We start from the raw sequence: 27,623 nt of genomic DNA on the forward strand, positions 1-27,623 counted from the left end.
TATATATACACACACACATACATACAAGGTATATATATATATATTCACGTATTGAGGGCGCTCTGGGGTATTTCCATTAGCCATGTTCTGCTGGTCTCTGTGGTCCTGCCAGCTCCAGTTACTCAGCCACTGGACAACTCCCATTTCCAAACTGTCAAAGTCAGTGCAGTTTGGAAGATACTGCTTCCTCCCTCCAAATCATGACTGAAGGAATTTAAGATCTGGGTTCAGAAGAAATCCTGATGGAAGGAATCCAGCTGTAGGCTGTGGAAATGGGAGTGACTCCCCAGAATTCTGAGCAGCGAATTATAGCAGTCTTGAGCCAAGGGCATCTCCCGCCGGCCCTCGCCCCTTACCCCTGTGTGAGCCCTGGCTGCGTCTTTTACCCTCTGCCTCAGTCCTGAGACTCAGCATCCCGAGAGGAACCTCAGGAGGGCTGGGATGATTGGAGAAACTGGAAGTGTTTGTGTCTTACTGTCAGCAAGATCCTCGTTGCCATCCCTGAATGCCACGGGGGCAGGGCGGGGGCAGGACAGGTCTTCTTGAATCCCTTTCACCTGGCCCCACGCTGTCCAGGGCACAGGAGAGGGGAGGGTGAGCAGTCCCACCTACCGTAGCCTTGCCCAGATAGTCCTTCTTGGCCAGCTGAGCCACCTGCCTCTCATTTGGCCGGAACAGCCTACCCACAGGGATCACCACGGGCTCGAACAGTTTCTGCTTCTGTAATAGAATAAACAGTCACGTGTCACTCAGCAGTGCTGGGTTCATTCTGAGCAACGTGCTATTAGGTGACATTGTATAAGCATTACAGAGTGTGCTTATACAACCTTGGTCGTTCAGCCCTTCTGAAACGTGGTCCCCTGGCTGACTAGAATATCTTCACATCTCTTATGACTGTATCTCCTCATTTGAAAACGGGAGTGATGAAACCATTCCTGCCTTCCTCATCAAATGGACCACTTGGGAAAAAAGTCTCAAGAGAATATCTTTTTCAAACCATAGAGGCTTGTTATTCTAGAGGGCTAAGCAGGAGTGGTTGGGCTTATTGATTCTTCCAGAACTTCATACAACATATTTTAATCATATTCGCTTAGCCTCTCCCTGAACTCCTACCAGATCCACACTCACCTCCTTACTCCCCATAACTTCCCCATAACTTTGTGTCCTTTCTTTCTTTCTTTCTTTCTTTCTTTCTTTCTTTCTTTCTTTCTTTCTTTTTTTTTTTTTTTTTTGGTTTTTCGAGACAGTGTTTCTCTGTGGTTTTGGAGCCTGTCCTAGAACTAGCTCTGTAGACCAGGCTGGTCTCGAACTCACAGAGATCCGCCTGCCTCTGCCTCCCAAGTGCTGGGATTAAAGGCATGCGCCACCACCGCCCGGCTATTTATTTGTTTAACATAGAGTCTCACTGTATAGAACTCACTATGGGGACCAGGCTGTCATAGAGATCTGTCTGTCCTTGCCTCTGGAGTGCTAGGATTAAAGGTCTGTCTGCTCTGCTATGTCCCGTTTTTTTTTTTTTTAATTCACCCTTCAACTCCAGTTGTGTGTTATTCATATTCTTCTGTGTGACATTAGCAACTGGAGTACAGCTGACCCACCAGGAGCCACACCCTTAAATAAAACTTGACTTTCCCTCCCCTAAAAGCCACCAACCGTCCATAGCTCTTCAGTTAGGAATGGGGACCATGAACGCCTTTCTACTCCAGCTACAGTGTTGACTGGCTTGATCTTCAGGCAGCCACACCTGTGAGTTCAGTACAGCAGTCCTGTCATAGCGGCGAGACACTGCTTTGTTCTGATCCTCCATGACCACTGGACCTTACGATTTTTCTGTTCACCTCTTCTGTGATGGCCCTGAGCCCTGGGCTTGGGACGTGACACAGATGTCCTGTTTGTGTCTGAGCACTGCTCTGCCATTGGTTCTCTGCACTTGGACCAGTTGTGTTATTGTCTGTGTTAACACCAGGTGTGGTAACCACCACCCGCCACTCTGCTGCACAAAGAGCCTTCTGTGATGAGAACTGAGAACAGCAGTGAACTATGGGTATAGGGGTACAAGTTTAGAGGGCAGTGTGACTGTGGTGGTTTGAAAGCAATTGGCCCCCTAAGGCCATAGGGAGTGGCACTAGGAGGAGGAGGTGTGGCTTTATTGGAGGAAGCACGCCACTGAGGGGGTGGGCTTTGAGGTCTCCTCTGCTCAAGCTATGATCAGTGTAGCAATAGTTCACTTCCTGTTGCCTGTGGATCGAGATGTGGAATTCTCAATTCCTTTCTATCACCATGCCTGCCTGTGTACAGCCATGCTTCCCACCATGATGATAATGGACTAAACATTTAAATGTTTTCCTTTGTAAGAGCCGCTGTGGTCATGATGACTCCTCACCACGACAGAACACTGACTAAGACAGTGACACTATGCCCATTTAGCAAAATAACAGTGGTAGGTTCATTTTTGGCCTCTGTGAGGTCCTCAACAATGGGTATTTGGTCAGATTCACAGTGGTGGCCCCCCAGCAGGGTGCCACTGTTGCGCCTGTTGGCCTATCCTACCAACACTGACCATGACTTCAGTTCACCAGGCTCACAGCTGTAGAAAACCATGGATGACTCTTTTTCTCCCAGAAGCCTGCACAGAACCTTCTAGTGCTATTAGAGCTAGCCAGCATGGAGGAATCTTCTGGGTCAGTACCATCTTGGTTTCTCCATGTCCTGTGACCAATGTGTGTGCCGTCTTAAACAATAGAGTCTTGTTGGAGCTATCCCACACAGAAGATCATGTTCATCCCAAAAGTCAGAGGTTGCCAAATAAAAAGACCAGCGACAAGCATGAGATACGTTCCCCTGGACTGTCAGTCGGGGGTGTCCAAGAGACCTCCAAAACAAGGCAGACTCTCTCCATTGCTCCCGGTTCCCCACTGGAAGCAGTCAGCTTACACTGATGGTATTCACCCAACACTTCTTTTTAAAGCACTGCCCCCTTCCCCTCACTGTGGTACCTTGAGTTTCTCTCCCAGGAGAGGGCACCATTACAAAGGTGGCTCAGGAGCCAAGCAAGAGTTTTAACAGCAGTCTCTTGGGACTAGTATTTCTCACGTACACACGAGCACACACAATCTTGAGCCCCCTTCTTGGTGTTTAAATACAGCTTGTTTAAAACTAACTTTTTGGGGTCAGGAAAGTGACTCAGAACTTAAGAGCACATTCTGCTCTTCCAGAGGACTAGAGTTTGCTTCTCAGCACCCACATCAGCTGGCTTGCAACTGCACATAACTCCAGCTCCAGGGACTCCGGCACCCTTCTGGTTGCTATGGCCACCTACCCACACATGCACATTCTCACACATAGGCACATCATTTAAAATAAAATATCGTCAAAGAAAGAAAAAAACAACCTTTGCTCCCAAATAAAATCAAACTATGAAAAAAAATTTCATAATTACTTCATAGAACTGGAATGTTTTTGTGGGAGCCACGCTGAGCCTGGCACTGTGCCAGACAGTAAGGATGCAAAGGTAGGCAGAAAAACACAGGCTCTGTCTTCACAGTCCTCGCAGGCTGCACAGCACCAAGAAACTGCAGGTATTGCCCAGGCCCCCGCTATGAGCAATCCAGGGCCTGCCCTGATCCGTTCTCTAGGATGTGGCTTCTCAGCTCAGATGTTGAAAGAGCGTTTATTAGCCAGAACCAACAAAGAAGATGTTCCCCCATCACAGTGTCCTAGGAGACAAATGGGACCCCAAGGGTTCCCTCTCTGTCACCGCACTCACCCAGATGCTTTCCATGGCCTTGTCAATTTTGGAATGCCTGGGTTCAGATTTCATGTTTGTAGCCAGCGCTAACTGTTCTTCTGCCTTTTTCCATTCCTCTTTCTTGGCATGCATGAAAGCAATATTATACAGCACCTGGAAGAGCAGAGGCCACGTGAGACTTGAAACTGCTCCAAAGTCAGGTACCAGGAAGGATTCACATGCACACACAGGGAATGCCGTCTGGGGACATAGTTCCCTTCCCAGCATTCGGGGGCTAGACAACAATTAGCCTAGCTACTGAGTTCTTCAGACATAGGGGCTGTGTTAAGAAAACATTTTATAGTGGGGCGGTGGTGGCACGTGCCTGTAATCCCAGCACTCAGGAGGCAGAGGCAGGCGGATCTCTGTGAGTTCAAGGCCAGCCTGGTCTACAAGAGCTAGTTCCAGGACAGGCTCCGAAGCTAGAGAGAAACCCTGTCTCGAAAAAAAAAAACCAAAAATAAATAAATAAATATAAAAAATGAAAGAGAAGAAAAAGAAAACATTTTATAATGTCTAAAGCCAGTATCACGTGCATTCTTTGAACAGCCCACTAGGTCAGGAGGGGCCGAGAACTAATGTGTTGTCCTAATACAGGGGAGAGGAACTTTCCCAGGGGAGGCAAAGGCAGAGTTGGGAAGAAAAATGAAGGTGTGTGATCTCTAATTCCTATTGTTGCCATTGAACCTAGGTTCACAGGCCAGGTCGTTGTTCTGTACCTGAGCCAACAGACCTGGCTGGGATTGCATGGGTAGCAAGACTGTTGCACAGCAGCGTGCCTGAGCCAACTCATGGTCTGGTCCAGCACAGCCGGAGAAAGAGGTGGCACACACAAGAGCCCCGGGAACATTCTAGCTGCGGTGGCGAGGGAATGGCAGAACTTTCTAGGTCTTTAGTTGGACTGTAGGGCCGTCAGAGTGTGTTTTATTACAACACTGCACAATTGACACAGAACCAATTACACTTTTGGATACACTAGTAAGACAAAGTTATGGAAACGGAAGGGTGACTCTTGGGGCTCAGTTCTGGAGGGCACTGAGGCGCTATCTTTCCTCTCTTAGATCGTGTGCTATAGGAGACATCAGCTTCCCTGTCTGGAGCAAGAATGGAGGCCTGTTATCCACAAACAGTTCTACCCTCCCAGACACACCTGGGTGACGAGATTGGCATTTCCGTGGAGTTAGTGACTGGTGCAGGTGCTGGGAGCAGGATTAACCTCCAGGAGTGGAGCTGGAGACACCTTTCCCACCCATTCCTGAGCACCAATGAGCCGGTGCCTTCTGCACAGGTCTTTGACTTAGAATGGTTAAAATATTTTTTTTCACGCTTATTTAGTGTGTGTGTGTGTGTGTGTGTGTGTGTGTGTGTGTGTGTGTGTGTGTGAATCTTGGCACATGTGTGGGCTCAGAAGCCAACTTGTAGGAGTCAGTTCTTTGCCTCTACCATGTGGCTCTAGGGGTTTGAACTTAGGTCATTAGCCTAACAGCAAGCAACTCTTATCCACTGAGCCATCTTGGCAGCCCCAAGGACTCAGGATTTGAACTCATAATATTTTTTAACTTAACAATGGTACAAAAGAGAAAGACATTCAGTAGAAAGAGCACTTCAAAGTTTTAATTTTGATCTTTTCCCAGAGCTAGTGACACATGCTACAATGGTCTCTTGCAATTTGGTTAGTGTCGTAGAACCTTGCCTACTGGTCACCCAGGCAACCACAAAGGAAGGCAAGTGACACACTGTAGGAGGCATGGGGCTCTCAAGGGGTAGGGATGGGGTGTCTCTGTCACCACCACAGCAAGCAGAATAAAAATCCATGGGAAGCAAGGAGGTAGTTGGTTCAGCACTACTAAGTAGCCTGTGCTGGTTCAAATTTTGAGAGTCAGACCCTGCGTGGTTTATTTCAGGCCTATTTAAGCACAGCACAGTTTGGTGGAAACTTTCCCGGGGATAATTAACTCAACCCTGTGTGCACACTAAAGCACAAAGTTAGGTAAATAAAGACCGGATGTGACCACACTGCAACCCTTTGTAAAGTACACGTGACACCTTCGGTAAAGATGGGGTCTGTAGATGGACTAAGAAGAACGGACTCGTGATAAGGGTCTGGGAAAGGATGGGGAGGGGAGGGTTGGGCCACACAGCACTGGGGTCACCAGGCTATTAACCATGTTCACCCCTAGCCTTCTGGATGGATAATGGGTTATGCATTCTTTACTTCAAAGGAACAACCCTGTGTGTTTAACAATTCCAGGTTTCCCTAGTGGATTATCTGTGGGCACAAGGACTTCCGTGCTTCCTATAACACACTAGTGTGCTATGTGGTGTAGGTGTGTTAAACATTTTATTTATTTATTATGTATACAATATTCTGTCTGTGTGTATGTCTGCAGGCCAGAAGAGGGCACCAGACCTCATTACAGATGGTTGTGAGCCACCATATGGTTGCCGGGAATTGAACTCAGGACCTTTGGAAGAGCAGGCAATGCTCTTAACCTCTGAGCCATCTCTCCAGCCCAGTGTAGGTGTGTTAAATGCAGTTTTTACTTAAAATGGTTGTTATCCTAACTGGGACTGAGGAGTAGCTCCATTGTACCTGCTTAGATGTGCAAAGCCCTGGATGTCCTGCCTAGTACTACATAAACCCTACTGGAGGTGCATGCCTGTGTTCTGAGCACCCTTGAGGGGGAGGCAGGAAGATCAGAAGTTCAAAGTCATCCTTGGCTACATATCAAGTTTAAGGCTAGCCTGGGCTATAAGAGTCCTATTCAGAAAGAGGAAGGGAGGGAAAGAGAGAGACAGAGACAGACAGACACACAGAGAGAGACAGAGACAGAGAGACCGAGAGAGAAAGAGAAAAGAAACAGAGAAGGGGGTGATTATCTGGACAGAACCTGTCATCGTAAATTGAGAAGTGTCTGCCCTGACCTTTCCACAAAGTGAGGACAGAGAAGAGACCACAAAGAGCTTCAAAGCTGTCCTCATTTTTCTCTCAGTTACCTTCTCTTGAGGCCTTTCCCTATAACCAGTGTTTCTAACTAGAAGGGCCTTAGGGACCTTCACAAGAAATGGCAGAAGTAGGGAAAGGACTGGTTTCCTGCTTCCTGGGTCATTTCAACCCCAACCACAGTAGAGACTCCCTGCTGTGAAGTTCTGCTTTCCACCACAGAACACAATTCTTTCTAGAGCTGTTTGCCGCCTCCCTCCCCCGCCCCCCCGCCCTGTATGTGGAAGTGGCAAGTGGCCTTCAGCAGGATGATTGACAATGTTTGGAGACCACAAGGTGAGCGCCACAAGATGAGGCAGGATGCTCATGGCATCTAGTGAGAAGAGGCCAGAGAAAGGGTCAAAAATCCCCTGAGGTCAGCCCTGTAACAAAGCATCTGCTCCAACTCATAGAGAACCACGGTCTTTGGGAGCTGGTTTCGTGCCAACCAATTCCCAGAGCCAAGCCCCCATCTTCCCTTGTGAGCCATGACATAGCTGTGCTTCTGCTGCAGGGCAGGATGGTCCACAAGTCCCCAGCGACTTGGGCAGTGATATAATCTATTTTTACTTGCGAGCTCTGAGCAACCCTCGGGACACTTCTCTTCTTGTGCCTGCGAGACCGAAGCCAGAGAGATGTTGTTTGTACAGCCATGCTTCTAAATAAAGGTCCGTGACATTGGCGGGGGTTTTCATTTTCAAAGCTAGTGGTTTATATTTGGAAGTTTGATGGGGAAGGTTATTCGGGGAAGAAAAGTTCATAAACTCACAAGCCAAAGCCAGCCATGCCTGTCCTTTTTGGTAACACAGGAAAGAGGTTGTCCTTGTTTGGAGAACTTCCCCACACGGTGTACTTTGTACTGTTCGTTGACAGACTTGTACCAAATGACCCACAGTTTCTCTCTGAGTGTTAAGTACCCAGATGGGTTACAATGGGTTCCTCAGAGAGAGAACCCGTGATTTTGGATCTGTTAGTGAAATGCTGAACAAAGAGTTTGCCAGCTTGAGCTGCTAAATAAAACATGCAAATTCCTGCAAATAAATATTCTCACAGGCTGGCACACTTCTGTCTGGTATCCCTTCCAGAGCACACAATGACCTTGTTTTTGCACAGGCTTTTGAGCCTGAAATTAAGAAAATGCTCGCTCTCAGGTAACTAATAACTCTATGAGGAGCCTGAAGTCATTGCGTCTTCCCCCCCTCCACCGTCTTTTCTCCCCTCTCATTCTCTTTCCTTTCCTCCCCTTGCCAAAGTTGGGATCAGGTCCTGGGCCTCATACAGACTAGGCAAACACCTTATCTCAGGGTGTTTCCTTCACAGGGCGCCTGAGTCTCAAGGCACAGGAGTCAGCAGGACTTCGCAGGCCTCCTCAGGTGCTAAGACCACTGTGTTCCTGAAATGTCCTCTCCAGGCCCTCCTGTCCCTGCCCTTCTTACCTCACAGGCAAACAGCTTGAACTGCAGCCCCAGGATCTTGTAGTCTATCAGCTGGTTCCCTCGAAGCTGAGTCAAGGCCTCTTTAAGGTCTTTGATAGCTAAGTCATATCTGCAGGGCAGGAGGGGGTAGGGAGAAGGAAGTCAGTCTGTCCAGGTCACAGAGGAAGAAATGCAGAATCCACATCTCTCTGCTTCTCCATTCTCCATCCAGACCACTGAAAGAAGCCTATTTCGCTTGACCAGATCTACCTTTCCACCAACCCTGAGGCCAAAGATTCTACAGATGAGTTGTAATTTTGCACCCTGGAGACCGTCAGTCTATGACAGTCATGGGGTTTTCTTCTGTATGGGCTGTAAACACAATTTCCAGTTTCTGATGACCCCGGTGACCTTCAAACACAGCTCTCACTGTCCCTGGAGAGCTCCAAGCAGTACCGCCCCTGCCCACCCTGCTTCTCTTTGAAAGCTTCTCGGGGCAGATTCAAAGCAGACCTGACCACCCTCACTCAGGTCAGAGCTGCCCGGCACAGCTGCCACTCCCTTGTCACAGCCGTAGCTGCGGGCATCCTCCTCCTGCCCGCCACCTCCTTCTGTGTCTTCTGCTAAGTTCACACTAGCTCTTGAGGTTGTAGCCCTTCTGCCTCCTGTTCCCACTCTGGGAAAGAGGGAAAAGTTACTCCCACACGTATCCTGTGGAGGAGGAGAGCCTAGGCTTCCTGGTCCCCTCTCCGTGAATGCACAGGCCCTGTGTGGCTGTTTCCCTGACACCAGGAGGCCAGGAGGGGGGCAGGTGGAGGCACAGGTGTCCTGTTCCCTGAGCAGGTGCGATTTCCACTGTGTTCCACAGCCTGTCGGGGAGCAGGGGAATCTCAGAGGGCACACTTTAAAGTGTCACAGCTCTAACAGATGTGCCGTGCTCCCCGGGGAGCTGGCTGAGCAGGTGGACTTCAGCTGTGGAGATGCCCTGAATCCACCTGGCACTGTAGGGACCCAGCAAAGCCCTCCACACCATTCTCTGTCTCATCAAGATGTCCACGGTGTGAAGAAGAAAGGACGCGTTACCCAGAGTGCTTGTTTTGTGTGAAAAAGCTAGGTGGGGTTAACCCCGCTAAAGTCCTTTTGTTGCTATTGTTTATCTTTTGAAATAGGGTCGCATGTATCCCAGGCTTGTCTTGAACTCAGTTTGCAACCTGTGATAACCCTGAACTTCCGATCCTCTGCCACTACCTCCTGAAAGTCGGACTGTTCCCAGGTTATGCTGGAGACCAAGTGACCTAGGGCTTCTTGCTTGCTAAGTAAACACTGCACCAGCTGAGCTACAGTCTCAGCCCAAATGCACATTGTTAAACTTGTCTTTGCACAAAGCATCTGCTTGGCAGCTCCTTCCTCCTCTGCTGCAGCTTCTCTCCTCACCCCAGTTCTTGTGGACCCCAGCTGTACCCATGGTGAGGAGCTCAGCTTTCACACAGCCCTGGACCCCACTACAAAGGTCTGCATAGGATCAGTACTCAGGAGAAGCCCGAAAGAGGTTCAGCTCTGGCTCCTGCTGGCCTCCTTCAGAGTTCTCTTCTGTGCCATCTGGAAGCTTCCTCAGAAGCAGCCACACCCCCAGGGTGGGCAGGCTCTACTCCAGAGGACTTTTCCGTGCCATTTCTGTAGCAGGCCCTGCAGAGATGCCTTAGTAACTGCTGAAGCTGCTGCTTGCTTCTGCTACCAACACACACACGGTCAAGCATCCTAGAGTTCATACGCACACTCTCCAGGATAGCAGAGTCTCAGGATGCTGCCCGTGCATCTCCAACAGGTAGACAGGCCAGTCTGCAGTCTGCCCACCTTTCGCCCAGCAGGAAGAAGGCCTGCTCCCCTTTCTAAACCAGTTCCGCCTTGTTCTGAAAGGTCTCACCACGCTTCCACCTCCACAGCCCTAAGAGCCAGAAGGTCTATGATGTGGAGGACAGCTTACAGACCCTACCTTTCTGGGATGACAAAGTTGGGGACAGAGAAGTTTGATGGGAGGGAGGGAGTCACCCTGAGCTACCATCTGTGGCTTGAGAAATGCCTCTGACTTTTTTCTGCTAGAATTGAAGACAAGAAAGCAACACAACCCTGAAATCAGATGAGGGGGTGGTGGAGGGGAAAGAACCTTCCTTGGTGTGGCCCTTGTTAAAAACAAACCCCACTGCCTAGGGAAGGAATGCCCAGCCCACTCCCCCTCTAGGTCACCATGCCCTTCAAGCCTGTTCACAGGTCAGCCCAGCTTTGTTCTGAGCCACCTTGATAGCCCTGGCAACTGGTTTCTCCCTTTAATCTATACCTTCCTCAGTGCAGAAACTTGTTTATATCCATTTAACTAATCCAACAAAAGTGGGTTTGTAAATATTTCCGGATATAGTATATACCTGTGATCCCAGAGTTTGGGAGGTGGAGGCAGGAGGACCAAGAGATCAAGGCCAATCTCAGCTACAGAAACTCTGTCATGAAGAGAAGAGAAAAAATAAAAGAGAAAAGAAAAGAGGGAACGGGGAGGCGCTCAATTGTAAAGTGTTTATTCCTCAAGCACGAGGACCTGAGTTCAGATCCCGAGGACTCACAAAAACAAAGTCAAGCACAGGACTAGAGAAATGGCTCAGTGGTTAAGAGCACTAGCTGCACTGGACGGTGGTGGCGCACGCCTTTAATCCCAGCACTCGGGAGGCAGAGGCAGGCGGATCTCTGTGAGTCAAGGCCAGCCTGGTCTACAAGAGCTAGTTCCAGGACAGGAACCAAAAGCTACGGAGAAACCTTGTCTCGAAAATAAAAAAAATAAAAAAAAAATTAAAAAAAATAAAAAAAAAAGAGCACTAGCTGCTCTTGCTGAGGACTGGGGTTTCCCGCCAAGCACTCACACGACAGCTCATGACCATCTACACCTTCAGCTACAGAGGGTCTGATGCAAGCGTGGGCCTCCATGGCATGCACGGGATACACATACATACCTGTACACAAAACACTCAAACACAGAAAATAAAAGCCAAGCATGGCAGAATGTCCTGTAACCCCAGGTCTGGTCTGGAGAGACAGAGACAGGCAGATAGATCATGGGGACCTACTGGTCAGCCAGATGAACAAAGTGGTCAAATCCATGTTCGGTGAGTGAGTTCTGGCCTTGGGCCACATTGGGAGGCTTTGCTCTGAGGGTGTTGTCAGCCCGAAAAGTCGAGTGCCCAGTTGTTGCTAAGAGCAGCCACAGGTGTGGTCAGTTACCTGACTGAGAGTAAAACCAAAGTCTTCTAGGAAGAAAAGTCACAGACACAGAGCCCCTCCTGATAGAGAGGGCCCTGAGGTAGGGGAGAGGCAGAGGCGGCTGCCTCTGTAGACAGTATGGTGGCTCACTTCTCAATATCCTCTTCTCATCCCTGCTTCCTGCATCCAGTATCCTCTCCAGAAGTCTAGACTATATACAGAGGCTAGCCCAGCCCACCCCCAGCCTATACAACCTCAGAGGATAAACTCCAAGGCCTTCCTTTTCTGTAGCTCTAATAGTCTATGATGGAGCAACAATAGAAAAAAGAGACAGGCTGCCAGAAGGAATTTCTACGTGAAAACATCTCAAAGTCTCAGAGCCAGGAAGGCTAAGATTTTGAAAGACTTAGGGGAAAAAAGAAATCTAGAACTAAAGAAGTCAGACATGGTGGCTTATAGTCCTAGAATTTGGGAATTGAAAGCAAGGGGTTAGGAATTCAAGGCCATTCTCAGCTAACATAAAACCCTGTCTCCAAAGCAAACGGGTGGAGAAGTTGAAGAGAGGGAAGGAAGGAGAAAAGGGAAGCGGTGGGGAAGACCCAGAAGAAATAAGATGCAGGACGCCATCAGAATGATGATGGTTCAATCTGAGAAAACTAATCTACCAGATTTAATCCTCAGCTCTGCAGCCCCCTAACGAGGAAATGACAGTAAGTCAGCATGTTCTCACGCCCGACCTAGCTCCTTCCTCTTGTTGCATCCTTTGGTAGTGTTTTCACTGACTAACACCTGGTTTTAGGGGGACTTGCACGTGGAAATCCATTTGTGAACCTTAAGGTCCACCCTCCCTCAAAGGACTGACCAGCACCCATAGCCAGCCAGCAGCTGTGTGTTGTGAGCACGCCTGCCCCAGACCTTGTCAGGGTGGCCGCCTCTGAAGTCCCCTTCCTTCTAACCCTTTTCACCAGTGCCACCCCGATTCAGGCCCTCGTTTGTAGTGAGGACAACTGTGTTCACTTCCAAATCAATTTTCCAGGTACCTGTCTTGTTCCCTTTGTTCATATTCTAGAGTGACTTCAAAATCCCCATCTCCACCATCTGCTTGAGTCATTCCAGGGATTGAGCATCCAGCTCCCTCCCCATTCAGGCCATCCTCTGCTGCCTCCCCATCCTGCTCTATGCCCTGTGTCCCACCCTCACCAAGCTCAGGCCAGTTTCCCTGCTGGAAAGGTTCTTCCTGTCAGCCAGTTTCCTCTCCCCTAGAGCCTGGGTACACACAGGCGGACACTTTCCAGAGTCAGTTTGCTCCCTGACTTTGCCCAGAGTTTCTAAAATTCACCTTTGGATATTATCCCTTTGTTATTTATATACTCGGTCTTTGGGCATTAGAGGGGAGAATAGGGGGTTAAGGTTAAATTCATTTTGTGTTTTTGTTTTCTACTGTTTTGTTTGTTTGTTTTTCAAGACAGGCTTCCCTGTTCAAGACAGCTCTGGCTGTCCTGGCGCTCATTCTGTAGACCAGGGTGGCCTCAAACTCAGAGATCCCCCTGCCTCTGCCTCTCAAGTGCCTTGGATTAAAGGCCTGTGACACCAAGTTCGGCTTTCCTTTTTTTCTTTTCCTTTTTTTTCTTTCCTTCCTTCCTGCCTTTTTGTGTGTATGTGTGTCCTTTTTCTGTTTTATTGACTGTAAATACCCAGAACACGTACAGTGTGATGGGGGAAGGGACTTCACTATCCCCTACCCTCCAGAACCTACTGGATGACACACTGACCGATGCTCTTCCAGTCTAGAGTCTGTGCAACAAATGGGTTTTGTCCTAACACATGTTTTGAAACCACTTTTTGAAATTTGCCATGCACTGTGAACTTTTTCTGCTAGACTATATATACTATTTGTCTGTGTTAACTTATACACACACTGCTAATAGTCTGTATTCTTGTTTTTGTGATTGGGTCATCTCCCCTACCCAATAATTTAAACTGGGCTTTGCAGACACACTCAGCAGGGATGACGCTAGCCATTGATTTGATTTGATGATTTCACAAGGACCCTTGTTTGGGGACTGCTGAGTCCCCCACAGAGAGGCACAGTGGGTGTCCTCATTAAGGACACTGGTGGGAGGCCCAGCGGCTCACAACCAGACAGCTCATTGTGGTTGTGCCCCAGATGACCTACACTGAGGTCAGGCTTGCCTCCCTTCCCTAGTAAAGTCTCTTGCAAGCTATTTCTTGCATAACTGTTCCAGAAAAAGCTAGCCACTGGGGCTGAAGAGAACCTACTGAATACTAGGAATACCAGCTCAAAGATCCACGGAGGTTTTCACACACACACACACACACACACACACACACACACACACACACACACACACAGTGCGCGCAGTGGGGTAGCCTTGGACCACTCACTTCTCCATGCTATAGTAGAGCATTCCTCGCTGGAAGTAGGCCACTGCCAGGTGCTTGTCTCTGTTGATGCTTTTGGTGAAGGCCTGCAGGAAGAAGGGTCCGTACTCAGTCACAGAGCCCCCGCAGAGAGGAAGTGTAAGAGTAGCCCCAGGGAGAGGCAGGCAGGTGTGTCATAATGATTCAGCAACTCAAGGTGGAAAAAAAAAAATGGCCTGGGGTACAGACATCTTGGGTCGCAATGCCCTGGGGTGTCTCTTCCTCATTTCATAGCCTGTGGTAAATTACCTAATCTCTCTGAACTTCAGGTTTTTTTTTCCTCTGTGAAATAAATGATAAGGCTAGATATCTCAGCAGTTAAGAGTGCTTGCTGCTCTTCCCAAGGACCCAGGTTCAATTCCCAGCACCCATGTTAGCTCACAACGTCTGTAGTTCTAGCTTTAGGGGCCTCCTTGAGAATCAGGTGTGCACATGGTGTCAAAACATACATGCTATCAAAATGCCCACTCCCATCAAAAGACAGTAATAAAAATAATATGAAAGTTATAGTTAAAATACATGTTGTATTTGTTTTATATAAATTTATTGTATAAGCATTTAAATCACTAAAATAATAACAAGAATACATATGTAATATTAATAAGAGATTAAACAGGAAAACAAGGGCAGAAGGGATGAGAGAACTAGCAACAGAAGAATGGGAGAGAAAATCCTGGCCAGTAAGGGTAGAAGTCAGTCATCTGAGAGTGTGTGAGGTGGCCTGTGGCACAGGTTACGAGCACCCAGGGCCTGCGGGGAAAGCTTCATCCAGGATCACTGCCTCCTCTCTCCACAGTGTGCTTTGTCTCCACAGCTCTCTGGCTGTAGCCGGCCCCTGAGGGGAGGTGGAGGGGCAGTTCTCCCTCCAGCCAGAGGCTGGGCCAGCGCATGCTCCGTCCCACCCGCTTGCTGACAGTTTGAGCAAATGAGTTGCTGTTTCTCTTCCTGCCCGGATGTGGACGTGTGGACAGTGTTCGTTCCCTCGTTCACCTGACGGGCAGGGGACGACTGGCGAGAACTGCTTCTTTAGAAGTGCTGGGGGTTGGGGAGATGGTTCAGTAGGTAGAAGGCACGCAGCGTGACGGCCTGAGTGTGACCTCAGCCTGGTGTGCGAAGGCCTCGTCCTTTAATCTCAGTGCTGGGGAAATGGAGTCAGGATCTCCAGCAAGCCTAGCCTAATATGCAAGTTCTGGGTCAATAAGAGACCCTACAATAATAATAATAATAATAACAACAACAACAACAACATTTACTGTGCCATCTTGTAGATTTGGGTTGATCACTGGAACCAGATAAAGATGGAAAGGAAGAACTCCACAAAGGTGTCCTTTGACCTTAACAGGTGTACCACCCCACACACATACACACATACATATGCAATCAATCAATCAATTAATCAGTAAATAAAAAGCTAGGTGGTCGTGTCAAATATCTTTAATTAATCCCAGCACTCAGGAGACAGAGGCAGGCAGACAGATCTCTGTGAGTTTGAGGCCAACCCAATTTTTAGAGTGAGTTCCAGGACAGCCAGGGCTGTTACACAAAAATCTTGTTTCAAAAAAAAAAAAAAAAAAAAACGGGGATTAAAAAAAATGCTGAAATGTCCCATACCCTTGATAGACTTCATGATTCATTTCCAGTGTGATTTCCTTCAGCCAGCCTCAGAACCCTTAGAGGAGCACCCTGTGGTGTTGGTCAGAATTGCTTGAGCTGAACTGATGGGATGCTAAGTGCCTGGAAACCTTAAGAGGCACCTTACAGTCGGGTGCAAGGTGGTATAAGACAGAGAAAGCACGCGTCCAGAGGGAGTTGGTAAAAGACAGCGGAACAAGACTAAGGAGACTCTTTGGTTAAAGAGAGACCTTGGGGACTGCAAAGTTCTTTGAAATAGCAGAGCCCCACCCATCGGGTGGCTCAGAAAACCTGTTGGGGAGTTTTTAAAACTGTCTGCCTGGCCAGGGGCCCTTAGAAGGGGATTCCCGGGGTAGTTCTGGGGAGCTTTTGTTCTTTTAGGGTTTCACTCACCTGCTCGGCTGCCGGCATGTTCTCCAGGATGGTGTGCATGCAGCCTATGTTGAAGCAGATCCTCGAGTGGGGGTCCTGCACCTCGCTGAAGGCCTGCAGAGCACCCTTCCAGTCCTTCTTGTCGGCTGCCAGCACCCCTTCATTCCAGAGTCTGATGGCCTCAGCCAGGGACATCGTGAGCTGTGTGCCAGTAGGCAGGGTATTTCGAGGTATTTCTCACCCTACCTGCAGGGCACTCCAGGCTTCAGGGGACCAACCTAGCCCTCAGAATGGGGTCTAGCCTCCCTCTGGGTGACTTCATAGTGTCAGGAAGTTTCCCCACCTTTCAGGAACTGACGCATAAGCTAGCATGAGAGAGAAAAGGAAAGAGGAGAGGGCTGGAGGAGGCGGGCTGGAAAAGGGGAAGTATGCTAGATGCTGCCTGCCAAGGGCCAGTCAGTTCCTCTGAGTGCTTCTCTACGTGCCGGACACCTCCCGTTCATCTCTGCTTCCCACGCCCTCTGTGGCAGCTTCAGGTCAGGGGGACCTCAGCAGGTCTGCCCAGGCACGCCCCTGTTGCCGCTTCTTTCATCCTTGAATGAATTCCTTGCTCTGGGTCTCGGGCTGTTGACAGGCTTCTTTGTGGTCTATGGACACATCTGTTGATACAGCCCAGGTTGCCCTGAACTCCCTATCTTCTGGCCTCAGACTCCCAGGTTCTGGAGTTATAGGTGTGTAAGTACTACTGTTGCGTTTTAGCTTCAAAATATTGGGGAAAAAATAAACATGCTACACTTTTCTGAGACAGGATGGGATGTCTTGAGGATCCATCCAGGTCTGAAGTAACTTTAAGAGAATTCAGGCGGGTTCGGTTTCTTGAAAATTCTCCAAATGGGAGGCAGACATGACCATAATTATCACCTGCCTGTGGAAACTGAAGCCAAGGCTCCTGTATGGTGACCCATGGGTTCACTAGTCTCTGTAAACACAGATTTGGGATTCCTTTACAAACTGCCCTGGCGAAGTCAAAGTTAATACAAAAACAAACAAACAAGAACAACAACCAAAACAAAAAAAATTCCTGAGGAAAAGCAAGGTAGTGTGTCTACATAATGAAGTCTGCCCACGTCTGGACTTTTTGGCAGGCAAAACACATATTAATGAGGGTCAAATACGTGGATATTTCTGAGTCTTGTTTTGTGGCACAGGAAAGAACTCAACACAGGGTTTGTAGGTTAAAGATAAAGACAAAAATGTCATTGCATAGACTCGTCCCTACCTTTGGTGGACTTTCCTATCTCACGTCTCTGTCTGGTAATCTCAACCACCCAGGTTTATCCATCAAGACTCCTTCCGACATCCCCACCTCTGTGACAGCAAGCACCCAACTCTAGCTTGAGTGATGACAATGGACAATGGAGAGAATATTTTTTTTCTTTGTCTTCTCTCCTCCTAAATACAGACTGTCTTGTTGTGAAATATTCCTTTACACTGTGTGAAGATATGTCACTGTGATTGGTTTAATAAAAGGGTAAACGCCAATAGCTATGCAGGATTTTCAGGGCAGAGAGAACACTGGGAAGAAGAGGGAGGCATCTCAGGGAGACTTGGAGGAAGCATGGCATGTAGGAAATGAGATAACAAGCCATGAACCACATGACAGCACATAAATTAATAGAAATGGGTTAATTTAAGTTATAAGAGCTAGTTAGCCTAAGCTATTGGCCAAGCTTTCATAGTTAATAATAAGTATCTGTGTGATTATTTGGGAGCTGGCTGGTGGAACAGAGATAGGCTTACTACACTGTATTTCCTTTCTACCTGTTAAGCTCTTCATTCCCTTGAAAGTTGGGACACTGCCTTTTATTCTCAGATCTTTGACAGTGACTCTTAAGAAATGATGGAAGGAGTTAGAGCCAGGTCTGGTGTCAAAGGCCTGCCACCCTAGCTACTTGAGAGACTGAGACAGAAGGATCCCAAATTCAAGGTCTGCTGGGGCAATCTAGAAAGATCCTGTCTCAACATATAAACTGAATAGCAGTTTAGTGCTAGAATTCTTATCCAGCATGTGTGAGTGTAACTGGAGTTTTCTCTCCCACCCACCAGTTCCAGAATAACTACTCTGAGGCTTAATATTAAACAAACTGTTTAGCTTATTAGCTCAGGCTTATTATTAACTAGCTCTTACAACTTAACAAATTAACCCATTTCTATTATTCTATATTTTACCACAAGGCTCGTGGCTTGTTACCTCACATCTTGATTCCCCAGCAGCTGCTGGTATCTCCCAGATCCTGCCTTCCTCCTCCCTTTATCTTTGCTTGGATTTCCTATCTGGCTATATTCTGCCTGGCTATTGGCCAAATCAACCTCTTTATTACCAATATTCACAGCATACAGAAGGGCATCCTACATCATATGAGAGGAAATGACACTCAGGTCATAGCCACACCCGTGGCTCTGCCCAGTGGATGATCAGAACTTGACCACCACAGAGATTATTCTCAGGAAAATCAAGTGGACTTGTAGCTAAACTAGGTTTTCATAAGCAATGTTTTGGTCATCATCATCATTATCATCTTAGCCTAACATTAGAACCTTCAAGTGATCTCTCAGGCCTTAGGTTCTCATTTTTCTACCTCTATGCAGGCATCTATGGCTAGTTCCTCTTCTTAGCTGACCTTTCAAATCTGTGCATGAAATTCACCCAGCCCAGCCTGCAAGGCAAGCTCATGCATCTTCTAGTTGCCCTGAAGTCAGGCCTGCAGGCTGCAGCCCATGCTCTAGTCTTCCGCCCCAACTTCTGCACTATCAGCCTCACCTCCCATATGACAGCCATTCTTCACTCATGGGGTTCCATATGCTCTTATGTTTTTACCCCATCACAGACCTCAAACTTCCGGGCAGAAGTTGGGGTTGGAGATAACTCAGCCTTCTGTTCTCAGGGTATAAGTGATTGGGTTGGGCTCCAACCCCTCTCACCACACAGGCTAAGCTATCAGCAGTCCCAAGTTAACATAGTCTCCTGACCATCTCTGACTAAAACCTACCCCCTTCTCTATGCAGCTTTCGGACTGTTTCTAAAATCCTCCTGTCTTAGTTATGCTTTCTATTGCTGTGAAGAGACACCATGAGCACATCAATGCTTATAAAGGAAAACATTTAATTGGGGCTGGCTTGCAGTTTGGAGGTTTAGTCCATTGTCATCAGGAAGCATGGCAGCCTGCAGGCAGACATGGTGCTGGAGGAGTAACTGAGAGTTACACATCTGGATCTGAAGGTGGCAAAAAGACAGTGATACTGGTCCTGGCTTGAGAATCTGAGACCTCAAACCTGCCCCTAGGGACATAATCCTTCAAGGCCCCACCTACTCCAACAAGGCTACACCTCCCTATAGTGCCACTCCCTATGAGCCTATGGGAGGCATTTTTTTTCTCAAGTTTCAATGAATTTTATTCGAGAAGACTGGTCCCACTGTAGTGTCAGCAAGGGTGATGCAAACACAGTCCAGGACTCTAGACATAGAGATGTCAATTGTTAATGAAAATTAACCAAGTGACCATTGACTCAACCTCCGTTCAGTCTGCGAATATAGCATTATTAATGCGAGGATGTGTCTATCTCACTCAGTCATAGACTCAATTATCAAGTTGTTAAGGTGAGAAACTGTTACATTTGCAGCAGCTGCCTCCTTCTTCATGATCACTCCCATCAGTCACCAGGGGCCACCTTTGATGTCATAATTCTCTCCGAAGCTGTGTTATCTCTAGGTCAACATTGATCAACATCCGTCACACTGACTTGAGTGTGCCTTCTCTTTCCTCCACGCCGGTGGCTCTCAACCATCCCAATGCTGTGCCCTTTCATATAGTTCTTCCTGTTGTGGTGACTGTTCTGGTTTTCTGTCTCTTTAAGAGACAAGCCACGCCCACTCCCTCCCCCATCCACTGAGGCAGGCTGATCTCCAGCTTCCGGCCTGAGCTTGCTCTCTTTTCTGCTTCCCCCTTCTCTGTCTCTCTCTTCTCTCTCCCTCTCTTTCTGTCCCCCCCCTTCTCCCTTCCACTTTCATAACCCCCTAAATAAATATTCAACCTCACCCTGCATGTCGTGTCTAACCATGTCTCTGTCTCCTGCCCGCTTCATGTGTCTCCCTGCCTGGGACCAGCCACAGCTCGGGACCGGCAGCCGTCTCTGCCTGGGACTGGCTGCTCCCAGAGCCTGCTGCCTGCCATCACACGGCCCGCTACCACCATTTGGGACCTACAGCATTTCTGCTGCCTACTGCCGCAGGGATCTTGCAGCATTTTTTAAAAAAGATTATTAGTGACCCCCCCCAGCCATAAATGCAGTAAATTTACTACTGTTACAAATTGGGGTGTAAATATCTGACTGCAGGATATCCGCTATGCAACCCCTATGGGGGCTCTTAGTTTACAGCTTGAAAACGGCTGCTCTAAGTCAGTGTCTATGGGAGGCATTTTTATTCAACAGTATAGCACCATATCACCTCAAACAGGTAATACCACATTTGGGGGAAAAAAAACCACTTTCTAAACTCCTTGTTGGGCAGGCACCCCAAGATTCCCATCCCTCCCTGGGTCCTGACTGCAAGGGTGACTCCTTCCGCTCCAGGGTCCCCCACCCAGTTCTGCTCTTCTTACTTTTACTTCCCCAGCTGGCCTCTGTGACCCCTGCCATTCTTCCTCCCCCCAGCATCCTCTGTCAGAACCCAAGTTCTGTTCCAGTACCCGTCTCCTGAGTCGATGTGAGGTACCACATTTCCCACACTGTCCCAGGGAGCATGCTCTGATGGGTTCAGGCACAAATGCTGAGTTTCATTTTGTTTAGTTTTGTTTTTCTGAAACAAAGTTTTGCTCCCCAGCTGTGGCTAGCATGGGATTTGCAGTGATCCTCCTGCCGCTGCCCCCCAAAGTGCTAGGATTACAGGTATAAGCTACCATACCTGACTTTTAACATCTACTTATTTATGCTGTGTATGTGTACATGTGCAAGCATGCATGTGGTGCCGCACACTTGTGCCTGAGACATGGTTTCTCCCTATGTTAGTCTCCCACCTAAACTATGCTTCGGGAGTGGAGGATCCAGTTCTGATTTCATCTGGCTTCCCACTGTATCTTTCATGGCTATCACTTGTTTGATTATTAAATATTGATCGATGCATAGCACCTTTTGAAGGGCTCTCCTAGGCCTGAGAGAGCATGGCAAACATGGTGCTCACAGGTTTTGCCCTTTGTCCCTTTCTTTTCCTCTCCTTTCCTGAAAGCCATTACATTCCTAAAACTAGACCCCAAGGTCCACTCTCTTGTTTGGACACTGGCTCATTCCTGAGACAAAACACCAAGGTCTAACAATCAAATTTCATTATTTGGCTCACATGTCCAATCGAGTCTTACCAACTCAGTCTAGAACAGACTCCCCTTTCTCTCCTTAAAAACCCACTCCTACGGAAACACCAGCCCTTTGGCCCCTTCGCTTGCTCTTCCTACTTTCCTTCTTGCTGCTGCTACTGCTCGCCGTCTGCCTTTGTAGTCACCCCTCCTACTTGCCCCTCCTAAGAATTTGGTGTCTGGGTATGTCCTGTACTGACTCGGGGAAAGGGGGTGTGGCACCCCAGAACTTACTAAACACAACCCAGGTCAAAACAGCTCCTCTTTCTTTTTTAATTTTTAATTTTATTTTGTGTGTCTGTGTGAGTTATATGTATGTGCACCATATTGGGCCGAAGCCTGCAGAGGTCAGAGAGGTATCAGACCCCTTGGAACTGGATGTGTTGTGAGCCACCACATGGTTGCTGGGAACTGAAGAACCAGGGTCCTCGTCAAGATCATAGCATTCTTTACCACGGAGCCATATCTCCAGTCTCTCTCTTTTCCTTTTTTGAAAGGACATTTGTGGGAGGTAATTCAGGAAAGTGAGTAAATATTGCTAAGATAATTGGGCCAGATATCCCTTAGACAAGATTGGTTTAGAATGCTTTGAGTCTAAATATTATGTCTTCTTTACACTAATGTCACCTTACATCTTTAGGGTTTTGTTTTGTTTTTAATTCCACAAGCTGCAAACAACCTGAAGCCTGGAGCAAGGACACCAGCCCCAGAAATAATGTAAGGCACTCCTGACTCGGGACTAGCGGGACCTTCAGGTTGAAATTTGGTAGGAAAAAAAACTGTCCTCCCAAGCTTTAGTCCTCACAGGTGCAAACTCAGGAAGCAGAGGTTCTCCCAGGACAGGATGCTAGAAGAAGCTCTACCACGTGAGCCAGCTGCAAGCCTGCCTGAGCATCGAAACCAGTGACTGCGCAGAGCCAGCAGCCTCAGGCTGTGTCAACAACACCACAACCAAGTTTGGGGTTTAGCGGCTGCTGACTCGACCTCCCGTGCAGAGATCTGGAAGTCTCCTTTGGACCAGTTTGGGAGACTGGAGCTACACCCGACTCTCACATCCTTTTCCGCCAGCAGCTGCTCTTCTGTGTCATCCAGATCTCCCAGCCTGACCCTTTCCTTGGAACCTAAACTTAAGATCCAGAAGCTCCTGCTTCCTCCTTTCCCCATCTGCTCATAGTTTAGTTGGCAACGCAGACATAGACGTTGCCTACACAAAGACACTCATCCTTCTTTTTTTTTTTTGAACTTTTTCTTTTTTTTGGTTTTTTGAGACAGGGTTTCTCTGTGGTTTTGGAGCCTGTCCTGGAACTAGCTCTGTAGACCAGGCTGGTCTCGAACTCACAGAGATCCGCCTGCCTCTGCCTCCCGAGTGCTGGGATTAAAGGCGTGCGCCACCATCCCCTGGCCAACACTCATCGTTCTTGAGATGGAGCTTCTTCTCAGTAAGTGGCCTGCGGGGCATCCTTCTATAACACAGGCCCTCCATTTCCTTCCCTGCACTAATGTTGAATCTGTTATCCTGTCTGAGGACAATTGGCAGAGTTTGAGGGTGCATACCTGTTTTTTTTTTTTTTAAATGCCCTGGTGGCAGTAGGCAGCAGAAATGTTGTAGGTCCCAAATGGTGGTGGTGGGCCATGTGGTAGCAGGCAGTGGACCCCAGGCAGAGACGGCTGCTGGTCCCTGAGCAATGGCTGGTTCCAGGCAGGGAGACACATGGCAGGCAGGCAGAAGACTGAAACATGGATAGACACAACATGCAGGGTGAGGTTGAATGTTTATTCAGGGGATTGTGGAGGAGGAAGGGTGAAGGGGGGGGGGACAGAGAGAGAGAAGAGGAGAAAGAGACAGAGAAGGGGGAAGCAGAGAAGTGGGGAGAGAGGCAGAAGCGAAGCTGCCTCTCCGAGAGGAAGATGGAAAAGAGAAATGAGCTCAGGCCCGAAGCTGGAGATCAGCCTGCCTCAGCAGATGGGGGAGTGGGTGTGGCTTATCTCTTAAAGAGATAGAAAACCATAACAATACCAAGGCCATCACCCCATTCCTGTGACCACCAGAGTGACACATCTGCCAGTAGGGACGAAAACTATTATCAGCTTACAAGATGATTTTAGTATGTGGATAAATATTTTTTACATATATTGGCAGTATTATTTTAATTCATTTAATCTTGGACAAGGTATATATTTACATAGCTCAAAAATTAAATATGGGAGATTTTTCTGTCCTGTGGAGTTTTAGTCAGGCAGTGATGTGTGGGCTGGCGTGTGGGTCACAAGCCGGGAGCGCTGAGCAGCAGCCTGCTGAGTTTGGAGTTTGAGGGCCAGCCCAATGCCAGGCAGCTGGCAGACTGCTTCCAAAAAGTGTGGACTGGTCCCCACGTTTGGGCACCAGAGGCCCAAAAACGGGAGCCTGTTTCCATGTTGACCAAAGGTCAGAAAGTTAGAACTTACCTCTAGTTCCTTCAAGGTTATTGTATTGTAGAAACCTGAGGCAAAGGTCCCACCTAGATGGTGAGCTGAAAAGTGGCTAATTGCCAGACCTTGTACTTCAGGAATAGAGAAGTAGATTGTTCCTACCTCAAACAAAAGTCTAAGGATCCAACTAAGTTCCAGTTCCCTTTATGGAGATATCTTTGGATTCCACTCAGGGAGTGGTTTGTCTACAGAACGTTTTGTTTTTTTGTCTAGGGTGTGAGCGTGACTTGGTGACTTGTTTTGTTCTAGCAACAGAATGTTTAACTATGGGTATAGCCTGTGACTTTCAACTGGTCTGTTCTTTTCCTTGTATCTCCTGCCTTCTGGGGTCAGGGGTATTTTAAGCAGTTGGAAATTAAATGCGGGCAAATTTTCAGTACTCGCTGGAATTCCCTCCTGATACTATCCTATATGTTTCTCTGTTTTATTATTTTTATTCACGCCTTCATATTGGTGCACTAGTGCCGGGGTAGCATGGTATGTGTGTATATATGTTTGTGCCTGTGTGTACATGTGGGGAATCAGAGAAAGAAGCCAGTGTCCTGATACATCACCGTGGAGGGAGCCTGCAGCCCGGGATGCTGGCCTGACCCTGTGAAGACGACAAGGAACAAGGGAAGACAGAATTGGAGATGTCGGGCTACCGTGCAGGCCCAGGCCCAGGGCCAAAGCTGATAGGCTGCCCTTGGCACAGAGCCGGCCACTAGGGTTCTCTGTCTCAGGGAAGGGGGCAGCAGCTCTTCAGCTGTGCTCAGGAGAAGTGTGTAGGAAGCTTGGCCTTAGCATCAGCCTGCTATGAGGCCTTGCCGCAGGAGGCCCCAGCAGCGCTCTCTGTGGTACCATAATGACTGAACCTGGGCCAAGTCTGACAGCACCATGACAGTGGGTCTTCATTAGGTACATGTCGGCGGCATCAAGGCTGGGGTCACCCACTTTCCAAATGCCTCCGTGGCCCAGGACTCACCCCTAGCCATGATGTCTCCTGGCCACAGGGAGAAAAGTAGATGGTACACCACCTTCACTACCAGAGGCATTACCACTGAGCCCTGAAGAAGTCAGCCTGAGTGAGCCCGAGGAGAGTGGCCACCTTGGCCCATGAAGCAGGGCTTTTGAAAGAGTGAGACCCATCCTGCAGAGAAACCACTGCCAGCAGGGCAGCTCCTGTCCCTCCCCCAGCCACTGAGTTCCTCCTCTTCCCTAGCGTGGATCCAAAGGTCACCAAAAAGGACTCGGGAGAAGAGAACAGAAAGGGAGAAAGCACACCTTTCTTCATAGTCAGCCCCAGAATAAATACTGCTGGGTGTAAACTGTGGGGGAGTCCATACTGCTGATGGTATGCTCCCTGAAGGGGCACAGGTCAATAGTCTCATGAGCAAGGCTAGGGAATGATCCTTGCCCTGAGGAAACGAAAGTGTCCTGCTAGGACCTGACCTGCTAGGAGAGTAACGGATGCCCTTCTCTGCCATCATTACCTGCGACTTGAAATGATCAAGCAAAGCCACCTGGAAACAATATGATATCTATCGTCCAGGTTAGTGCTGGCTCCCATTTCCTGAACCTATGAACGTCTTATGCTTATTTGTGCATAAATACATTCAAAGTAGTTCTGCCTTCTGCCCAAATGCCAGCAGGGTGGATGCTGTGCTGTGTCACCGTTCATAAACCAGGATTCCCCTTCCCTTCCCACCGCCTCTCGGAGCCCCAGCAGCCATCCAGGCTTTCTGCGCCTTTGGGAAGGTGCGAAGGTAGCGTAGGCGTGATGTGGGAGTGTCATATCAATCTGTTGATTTCATTGGCTGAGTAATAAAGAAACTGCTGGCCCTGATAGGTTATAAGATAGGTGGGCGGAATAAACAGGATAGGATGCTGGCGGAAGAGGAAGTGAGGTCAGACTCTGCTCTGCTCCTGGAGAGAACCAACAGCTCTGCTGGAGCAGAGACGCCATGCTCAGCTCTCCTGGGTAGACGCGACCCACGATGGACTTAGGCTAGAATCTTCCCGGTAAGCGCACCTTGGGGTGCTTACACACATCATTAGAAATGGGCTAGTCCAGGTGCGAGAATTAGCCTGTAAGGGCTAGAGTTCATGGGTGGGCCAAGCAGTTAAATGAATACAGTTTGTGTGTTGTTATTTCGGGCATGAGCTAGCCAAGCGGCCGGGGTGTTGGGGACGCAGCCCCGCCGCCGCTCCTATTTCAACATAGGCGCAGGAGTCAGAACTTCCTTTGGCTCCTTCAAGTTCGAGGTCTGACCACCGCCGCCTTATCTGATCCGTACCTAAGGCTGCTCTTGCTTTCGATGCTGTTTCTCAAGCATTCTTGAGCATCCAGGCTGGGTTTCTGCACGTCAGCGGGTTGCCCCATCCTTCCTTCACCCAGCACAGCGTCTCAGTTTCACTGGCCCGTGTCGTGTGTAAACTTTTGTGGGCGGAACATATTGCGGCTTGGTAAATGACCACTCGTTCCATGGAACTGATCACCACAACAAGTGGGTGGGGGGGCGGGTGAAGGGCTTCTGCCCAGCCTGAGCACCGCGAACCTGGTTCTGGCAGGCCTTGTCCCATCTTCATACCCTCTCCCTTGCTAAACTTTTAGATTACTTACCTACAGCTAGCCACAAAGTTCTCTTCTCTTGTTTGGCCACTTCCTTCTCCCGAGACTGACCACCAAGGTCGGTCTATCAAAGTATTGAAGTCCAGCAGTCAGAAGCCCACTTTGGCTGTCCTAATTAACATACCCAATTAAAATGAAACATCTCATCCTAACACGGGCTTTCCCCCTTTACCTGTATAAACCGCCATTTGCCTATGGGCCTTGTCTGCCTCCTCTGGATCCAGAGGAATCCTTTGTCCCTCTGGGGCTAATATCCCTTCCCCCTTTCCCTTGTTCTCTTCCCTTTCTCCCTCATCTTCTATCTGCTGTCTTTGTCTCATATTCTCTGCCCTTTGTCCCTCTGGGGTAAATAAATCTCCTGTGTGCTGAGAACTCGGTCTTGGACTGTCTTGTGCCAGGTCCTTTTGGTGGGGTGGACGGGTGGATTTGGACGAGAAAAGGTCACCGCTTCTGAGGAAGCCCCAGGTTCTGAGGCCTGGGAAGAGGGGAAAGAGACTGGGGCTCAAGTGTCCATGGTGAGTCCAGGTTTCTGAACCATTGCAGTCATCAGGCAGTCTACTAAGCAGCTGTAGGCTGTCACCCACCTCTTCCCGTTCCTGCGTGTCCCATGAGTCCACTCAGGGATGCGGAAGTAAAGAGAGCTGTGGGACAGGCCTTGTGGTCATGTAGTTTCCTAATTTGGTCTGGCCAGTCTGGGGCAGTCGATTCTTGGCTAGGGGAACTCTACCCTTGTCAAGATTGTCACCCAGTCTCCTGAGAGCTATGGCTGTGGTCTAGCTGGTGGCTTTTCCTTTTTTTTAACGCTTTGATTTCTAGGCCTGAGAATGCATCTTCACAATGAAGGGGACACAAAGCAAAAGCAGAGGGCTCAGGGGACCGCCCTTTCTGGTGGTGGTTGTTGTGAGTTATATGCAATTTGCCACTATAATGTAGAAATGCCAAAAATAAGAATCCCTAGTTTTCCAAACTCTCTCTTTTTAGTTCTCTCTCCTTGTTATGGTTTTGGTCCTTTTAAGAGATCTAATCTGCTTTTTATTATAAGGAAGACCTGGGAATGTTATGGTATTGGTCCCTTTAAGAGACAAGCCACGCCCACTCCTTCCCCCATCCGCTGAGGCAGGCTGATCTTCAGCTTCCGGCAGGCTGATCTTCAGCTTCCGGCCTGAGTTCGCTCTCTTTTTCCGTCTTCCTCTTGGAGAGGCAGCTTCGCTTCTGCCTCTCTCCCCACTTCTCTGCTTTCCCCCCTTCTCTGTCTCTTTCT

The 27,623-nt window shown here is 48.5% G+C and overlaps 1 protein-coding gene across 1 annotated transcript in view; it reads right to left on the bottom strand.

Moving 5' to 3' along the window:
- Window positions 1-16,318, bottom strand: part of Ncf2 (neutrophil cytosolic factor 2) — a 28,468-nt gene extending 12,150 nt beyond the window's left edge. Inside the window, exons 1-5 of the mRNA XM_050135354.1 lie at window positions 15,896-16,318; window positions 13,835-13,917; window positions 8,207-8,315; window positions 3,767-3,901; window positions 613-720 (exon numbers count right to left, since the gene is read on the bottom strand). Of these exons, the coding sequence (XP_049991311.1) occupies window positions 613-720; window positions 3,767-3,901; window positions 8,207-8,315; window positions 13,835-13,917; window positions 15,896-16,069 (609 nt within the window). The 5' untranslated portion in view covers window positions 16,070-16,318. The remainder of the gene's footprint in view (window positions 1-612; window positions 721-3,766; window positions 3,902-8,206; window positions 8,316-13,834; window positions 13,918-15,895) is intronic.
- Window positions 16,319-27,623: the final 11,305 nt, after the last annotated feature.

This window comes from Alexandromys fortis, unplaced genomic scaffold (assembly GCF_014885135.2).
Source record: "Alexandromys fortis isolate MF-2015 unplaced genomic scaffold, M_Fortis_MF-2015_v1.1 scaffold_21, whole genome shotgun sequence".
Lineage (NCBI taxonomy): Eukaryota > Metazoa > Chordata > Mammalia > Rodentia > Cricetidae > Alexandromys > Alexandromys fortis.